The sequence below is a fragment of the Pinus tabuliformis genome, chromosome 2_2 (genome assembly GCF_031772625.1).
Source record: "Pinus tabuliformis cultivar Carrire ecotype Pingquan chromosome 2_2, CPIR1, whole genome shotgun sequence".
Taxonomy (NCBI): Eukaryota; Viridiplantae; Streptophyta; class Pinopsida; order Pinales; family Pinaceae; genus Pinus; species Pinus tabuliformis.
This window is the reverse complement of record NC_142300.1, coordinates 543,228,090-543,236,137: the sequence shown is the minus strand read 5'-3', so window position 1 is coordinate 543,236,137 and position 8,048 is coordinate 543,228,090. Positions and strand designations below refer to the sequence as shown.

The following is an 8,048-nucleotide window of genomic DNA, read 5'->3' as shown; positions in this document are numbered from 1 at the left end:
TAGTGACAAGCCTAGCAATCCCACCAAATCTGCGAAGGCGAGAGGGTCTGATTTACGTGTTCATTTTAAAAATACAAGAGACACTGCGCATGTAGTTAAGAAGCGCATGTAGGTAAGGCTAAGAGGTATCTGGAGGATGTAAATGGCCAAAATCGATGCAGGCAAGCGAGCCGCTATATTGGCATATAGATGGTGTAGGTGCTGAGAAAATATGTTGCTGTCGTCCATACAATTCTTCAACTGTTGATATGGGCAAGGAACAATATTATGATGCTTGAATGCGAATGTTGAATTTCAAATTTGGGTATGTAGCTGCAAATGGTGCCATCGCGGAAGCATTTAAAGACAAAGACAGGGTGCACATTATCGATTTTCAGATCGCTCAAGGTAGCCAGTGGGTAACATTAATTCAAGCATTTGCAGCAAGACAAGGTGGTTCGCCTCATGTTCGCATCACAGGTGTGGATGATCCTCAATCAGAATACGCTCGAGGTCAAGGATTAAATTTAGTTGGCGAAATATTATCAAAGCTTGCAGAAAGCTACCAAGTTCCTTTCGAATTTCATGGTTTGTCTGTTTTTGGGTCTGACGTTCATGCTGAGATGCTTGAGATTCGGCCCGGGGAAGCTTTGGCTGTAAATTTTCCTTTGCAGCTCCATCATATGCCTGATGAGAGTGTGAATACAAGTAATCATCGAGATCGGCTTTTAAGAATGGTCAAAAGCTTGTCTCCAAATGTGGTAACGTTGGCGGAGCAAGAAGCCAACACTAATACTGCACCTTTCTTTCCCAGGTTCATGGAGACTTTGAGTTATTACACTGCTATGTTTGAATCTTTGGATGTAACTCTGCCAAGGGATAGCAAAGAGCATGTCAGCGTGGAGCAGCACTGCCTAGCACGTGATATAGCGAATGTTATTGCCTGTGAAGGTGATGAAAGAGTAGAGAGGCATGAGCTTTTTGGTAAGTGGAGGTCCCATCTGACTATGGCTGTCTTTAAATCTTACCCGCTGAGTGCACATGTTAACTCCACTATCAAGGTTGTCTTGAACTCCTATAATGAAAATTACAAAACAATTAAAAAAAAAAAAAGTCAAAAAAATCAAAACAATTAAAAACAAATAAAATAAAATCAAAAACAATTAAAAAAAACAACAAAACAATTGAAAAAAAACAAATAAATAAAATTAAAATTTTTGCAAATGTAGATTCATAACTCTTGAAAACAATTTATACTTTCTTGGAGTTACTTCAAATGGAACTTACGCGCAAAGGCAACAGGTAAATTTTATTTTGTTGCTAGCATTTATACTTGAATTTTATGTTCTTCAAAAAGCTCTCACAATTTTCATGCAAGATTTGTACTGAGCTTTGACAGGTGCGCGATGATCCAAGTCCATGTAGATGTGATCTTTCGAAATCACATTCATTATTGAAAGCTTGAAGGAGTTAATTACAAATGTCGTGACATTTGTGGCTACAGAGAAATCTTTTGCGTCATGATATGTTACCCACACTTCTCCTTCAAAGCCTCATCAGTCATCCATGTTAAAGTCCATTGATTCATTGCCTTATCCATCATGACTTCATACATGTCTACTTTTCTGAGTCGCATACATTTTTTCCTTCTTTTCAGTTCATCTTTTTCCCTCACAAATAAACCAACCATCTCTCTACATTGCCTTGTTTTCCTTGCCATAAAAACTGTTTGACCATAACATCTTGTATCTATAGTCCTACCAATCATTTGTATGAACTCGCGTTGACTGATGTGGGATTCCTTAAGGCCCACCTTTCAACAAGTCTTGACCCATCGACCTCAGCACCTTATCTGGGATAAAGACTAGAGTCATTATTAGTACCTTGAGGCTTGCATGCCTTAATGGCAAGTCTTCTCACCAACGAACAATGGGAATACATTAATGTCCCTTGTTTGTTGGATCTTGCAAGTGGCTCGACATCAGCTCATTCATTCGCACTTCGCAAGATGTACTTGGGTACCTTGGCACTCATTGACATTAATGGTGAGTTTGCCTCGCATTGGTTAACGACATTCATCAATGGTCGGTAATCCAATGACTTCTTTCCATGTTCGACATCGACACATTCATTCACATGGAAAGAATTGTGCCACGATATGGGACGAGATGAAGACTATATGATTCAGGAGCAGATTATTTTACACTTTGGCACAGATTCAATAGCAGTAATAAAGGACCCACATTCACGACTTCATCCATATATGCAACCAAGACACAGATCACATTCTTGTATTCTTCATTCCATGATTCAGCAGCAGGAGCTACACATTTCTACATATACACAATTTGTCCACTCGGGTAAGTAAAGGTATGTTCTTTCTAGCTTTTTATCATACAATTCCTTTAATACTAAAATTATAATTTTTGGAAAATGTTTCACCATGTTCATATTCACATCCATACTCCCTTATCACCTTCCATATGTCATATATGTCCTTTCTACACATATCATCCTAACCAACATACTTTTTCCAAACAACTACTATTGCATTATGATTAAAATGTTACATGTTTTGCAAATAATGATCAAAGAAAGAATGGTTGATTAAATGTTTTCAAAGTCTTTTGATTCAACACAAAAACAATGAAAGTATTGTTACACAAGAACCAATACTAAATAAATTTTGGTTGTCACACAAGAACCAACCAAAATAATATGTTGCAATCAAATGTTTTTAAAAGAGAAGACTTTGCAAAAAGGAACAAAGTTGTCAAAAAGAAAATTATGTGAAGTTAAAAAAATCGATATCAGCCAAATTTCATGTAAAAGCAAGACAATTCAAAAGATCAAATCATGATCAATGTAATAGATTGCATGAGGACATGCAATAACTTAAGTTGGGGGGTATGTTGGGCCGCCAAATTAACATCAATTTTCACTCCATTTTCACCTTTATCCTCATTTCATCATATTATCATTACATAACCCTATATTTCCATTACCATATGAGTTTATATTTTCATTTTCCAAAGTTATTAATTTCATGTATTTAGAGTGAATTTATGATTAAAAGTTAGAGAAATAACATGTATTTGCTTATACCTAAAAGTGGCTTGAGTTTGATGACATGTGTAGATCATTTGGAAGTTTCCAAGGCACCCTTATGTGGCCTCCCAAGATCAAATTCGAATTTCAACTCAAGAGGTGGACCATATTCCAAGGAGAAAGATCATGGAGATTTTGATGTGTCATGGGATTTGTATAGTATTTAGGGATAAGTTGAGACAAGTATGGGTCTAGTAGATATTTAAGGGATCTACATTTATTGAGTAGATATCCCTAATTCATGTATAAATAAGAGGAGCATCCTCCAAAGGAAAGGAGGAGGGAGAGAAAACAATTATCAGTTATTCATTAGCATCAAATTTATGATTGTTCATTCAACATGAATAATATCATTTTCTCCAAATCATGAGTTATGAGTGTTGTTTGATTCTTAAGGTGTGATAGTTGTTCATGTGTGCTCATTGAGGAATGGAAGGATCCCCATACTGAGATAAGTACACTTTGTTGTAAAGTAATGTTGTGAACATACTAATTTTAATTATGATGTTTATCTTATTTCTTTCTTGTAAATACTTGTAGATAATTTTAGTATGAATTCATGTTGTGGCCATGTTTTGTTGTGTGAAGGTTGATCTCCTTTCAGTAGCTAGTTTTGATGTGAGAAGGATAACCAGAAACTCCTAAGTTAGGAGTCTCTTCTCCATGAGCTAGATTAAATTGAAATAAGATTTACTTTCTCATATGCTTTCCTAGATTATATTTATGTGAATATTGATTCCCTTTCAGTATATAGTTTTTATGTGAGAAGGGCAATCAAGTCCTCCTAAGTTAAGAGACTCTTCTCCATAAGCTAAGAATTGAATTGAAAACAATATTTACTTGCTTTCATTTATATGCTTTCTTTCTTGCTTTCTTAGGTATTTGGTAATGTTATTATAGGAAGATTGTAGAAGGACAATCAGGACTCTTGAACAAGAGACTCTTCTCTATCTTCTAAAGTAAAATAATTCCATTGATCAAACATTTTTTTTATGCTTTCTTAAAATAGATCTGATAGTTTAGATTTGTAATATGCATTTCCATTCTAAACAAACTTCCTACACCTGTTTCATCTAAGGTCCCATATATTTTGGTTTGCTTCTAAGTTTACGATACCCCGGATTGATAAATTAAATGACAGGGATTTAGCAGACAACTAAATCGCCCAACAATTATGAAGTGTCCACTTGTTTCCATGATTTGTAAGTTGATTTTCTCAATTGAACTGATGAATTGTTGTACTGGAAGGTGGGGAGATGCATTTGATCTTATACAAGATTGCAGATGGGTCTTCATCTTGGCATTTCGTCTCCCTATATGGGATCCAAGCCATACAAAGGGTCTCAATGGAATTTATAGGGTGAGCATTGAGAACCATGGGCCTCGTCTATAATAGAGAGCAGAAAGCCACTCCATGGGATCCCTCAAGACTACTTATTACTTGCTTATGTAACACTTGTTCGATGACGATGATGCACCTAGACCACCTAGCCAACCAGCGACACACTTGCATGACACACTTGCCAGTTGATCTAGTGTCCAAATGAGGTTTTATCTCTCATAAGGAGACAAGGGAGGGTTTGCATCATTATTCCAACCCTTATAGATGGAGCACATGCTTGATTGATTCAGTTGGAGACCCATGAGGATGTTCTTTGCGACCCCACAACCAATTGAGAGCACCACCGGCCATTTGCCTGGAGATCAAGGCGCTACCCCCTTCATCACTATTATTGGAACCCTCCTACACATTTTGGCACATGAGGGACTTCATTTGGCCTTCCAACGACCCTTATAGCTATCTTTATATCATTTGTGCCCTCTTGAGAGTCTAGTTATTCTTATTGTGAAGCTATCGGATGGGATTGTCACCAAAATGATTGTTATTTTGTACATTACTTTATTATAGGGGCATCATTAGGCTAAATTAGGCTACTAGAACCCCTTAGAGTATTATGTAAATATAAGAGAGGTGTTCTCTCTCATTCATCATCACTTGGATTTGGGATATATCTTTCTAAAGACTTCAGACCTGAAATTTGTGGAATGATTTGGATGATTAAATGAATTTTGATGCGTGGAATATTTTTGCTATCTCTCTTGGAGCTTCTATCTGGAAATTTTATGGATGGATATACTATTTTTCTGATGAAAGTGATATTTTCATGTGAATTTCATAATATTTCATGTCTAATGTATGGAATGTTATGTCATTATTTTAATTGTGCCCTAAATATTAATGAAAATTTATGAAACACTTGTAATATTGACTCATTGCATATGTTATTCATCTGGGCAAGAAGAACAAATTTTCTCAGGGGTAGGTTGTGCACCTTTTACTTGAAACTCCATCAAATATTGCAACTCAAAGTATAAAACTCTAAATTTGTTGTGAAGTTGCATCCACAAAGAGCTTAGTTGCTTCTTTAGGCCTCCTTAAAGAGCGAAGTTACTAAATATTGATCATTTTGACTCCAATCTTCCCAATAGCCAAGCATTGGTCCTAGATCCTTGGTGATCAAATTAACTTAACGAAATATCATTCTTTCACCTCTTTTTTTCCTCCTTTTTTCTTCCCCTAAGGATAAGGATTTTTCTAGGGCTTGGTGTGAAATTTTAGGGAGGAGGAATTTTAGGATTCTGTCTGGATAGGTTTCTTCATTTATGTCTCGTTTAAGCATCCTCCAGTTTTGAATCAATTTCGATGGTGGAATTTCAAATAAATTGATGCCTTAGCTATCACACCAAGAGGGAACCCTTGAAGCTGCTTTCACTTGGGGATTTATTGAAAGTTTGCACTTTGTAGTTCATCATTCAAAATATTTTCTCTTAACTACAGGTTATCATTGGATAAGCCTTTACCACAGTATATCTCTCAACCCTTTGTCTCTTATAGTATCTTTCTCAAGGGGTTTTTCGTGGAAAGTCACCCTAGCTTTTCCCAAAGCTCACACTTTGATTGAATCTTTCCATTGAAAGAGCCATACTTGCCTCACTTTGAAACCTATAATAAACACATCAATCACAAGTTATGGATCTTGGAAGTTTTGATCGTAGGGATTCATCATTGTTGAATATTACTTAGCCCGAGGCCATCCTTCATAAGTCTTTTTTGGGGAGCCTTCCAAATTTTCATTAATCATTTGAACAATTAATTGAGCCTCTCCTTTGAATGGGCATTGGAAATCATGTGATACCTTGCCATTGATCCTATCATTCAAGTGATTTCCTCCATACCGGGACTCCTTCCATCAGATAAAGTTCGTAAATAGGAGGGGGCATCAATTGAGGTGATAGTGGGTCATTATCTCGTTGTTTCCATTTGGTATAATAGTTGTCTGTTAGGTACTCCTCTTAGGGACCCTGCTATATTGAGCGGTAACATTTATGGCTTCGTTTTCAAGGACACAAGACGTGTGCCTTTTTCCCCATACGACAATATTGACATATAATTCTTGGCGACTCCATTAGAAGAACGAAGTCCTAGTCCTTCACTGAACTTCAAAGTCAATACTTGTAGGGCGAAGTAAGTATCTCTCAAGGCACTTCAAGTTCACCCTAGCGACTCCATATCTAAAATATTATGAATATTTGCATAAATGGATCATTGGAGAGGCCTATTTTATATGTTTCAATATGATAACCCTCAATCCAATGATCATGATAGCCAAGGGGACCTCATTATGGATATCTTGGGAGCCATAAGATTGAAGAGCCTTCCCAATGCCTTGAAAGGGGGTTGTGGTTATTCCCAAGATATGATGATTATAGTCCACCTTGTTCCTTCCTCGATAATCAGGATAATGTGATTCTGGGTGTGCCTGGGCAATTTATCTCTTGAAAACTTCAAGAGGATATACTCGAGCTTTCTATTCATAGAAATTTTATGAGCTTGGTCATTGAATACTCCATATTATCATTACAAGAAAGGTTGCACAAGTTGGATTCCTCTTTTCCCTCCTTATCCATGACCCTCGATGCATGGTCCTCACATGTTCCCGCCCACCACCTTTACCAATCATTGAGAAAATATTGCAATGGGAAACATAATGTTTGTGTCCCCTACCTCATAATGCTTCATAAGGGAAAGTAATTTTATACTAACTTAATCATATGTTGGTTGCATTGGTTGTTTAACTATACTTATTATTTACACAATGTAGCCATGCATGTTAGAGTAGGATGTATTATATATTGATTTTTGCATAGCTAACATCATTGTATTATGTTCTCATGTTGGATTAAGTGCATTTAGAATTAAATTTTATTTCTTGTTGATTTTTATGTCCTAACAAAACCATGGGCGATCACAAGATGCCGAAAAAACATGTTGCCCTGTGTGCTTAGTCATTGATGTGCAAGTAATAGGTCTGTGGTCCCAAGAGATTGTTGGTGTTCTCATGACCTCCCCATTCAAGTACGTTCATGCACTCTACTGAGAGATCATGTCTTAGTTGGGGCCATATGTTACCCACCACCTGTGGGTGACACCCATAAGAGAAAATTTTCTCCTACATTGTCTTTAGTCAACAACCAACAACCCCTTTCAGCCGCCAAAGAGGTTGATGTGACAACATCTCTGCCACCTGAGCCATCGTATGTTTGAAGGTAAGCCTTCCCACCCCGAAGGTATGGATTTCATTATATAATTGGGTATTTTTTCTTACTTATCATGGACACTTATAGACATGGATTAGTGGGTGATTCAACGGAAATAATAGGCTTTGTCTGTACTCTTGTCCCCTCGTCCAACTTGGTGGTTAACCTTGTATCCTAGTCCTATGGGATCTCCTTTATCGGCTACTAGCTTTAGGAGTGGCATTACATAGGAAACCCTGATTTTGGTTGCATGGTCACACTTCCCAACATCACATTCATCACTCCCCTCAACTCATTGTAACCCCTTATCACATATTTACCATCTCGGTCCACATTTGTCCATTGGGTCCACCAGTATTTAA

General features: G+C 37.0%; 1 protein-coding gene across 1 annotated transcript; it reads left to right on the top strand.

Moving 5' to 3' along the window:
* Window positions 1-284: 284 nt before the first annotated feature.
* On the top strand, window positions 285-1,115 carry LOC149193766 (scarecrow-like transcription factor PAT1). Its single transcript, XM_089407431.1, has one exon. The coding sequence runs from the start codon at window positions 285-287 to the stop codon at window positions 1,113-1,115; it is 831 nt and encodes a 276-aa protein (XP_089263557.1).
* The last annotated feature ends 6,933 nt before the right edge of the window (window positions 1,116-8,048 follow it).

Excerpts from the sequence above, each read along its gene's own strand:
- LOC149193766 (XM_089407431.1), top strand. The coding sequence starts at position 285 with ATGTTGAATTTCAAATTTGGGTATGTAGCTGCAAATGGTGCCATCGCG.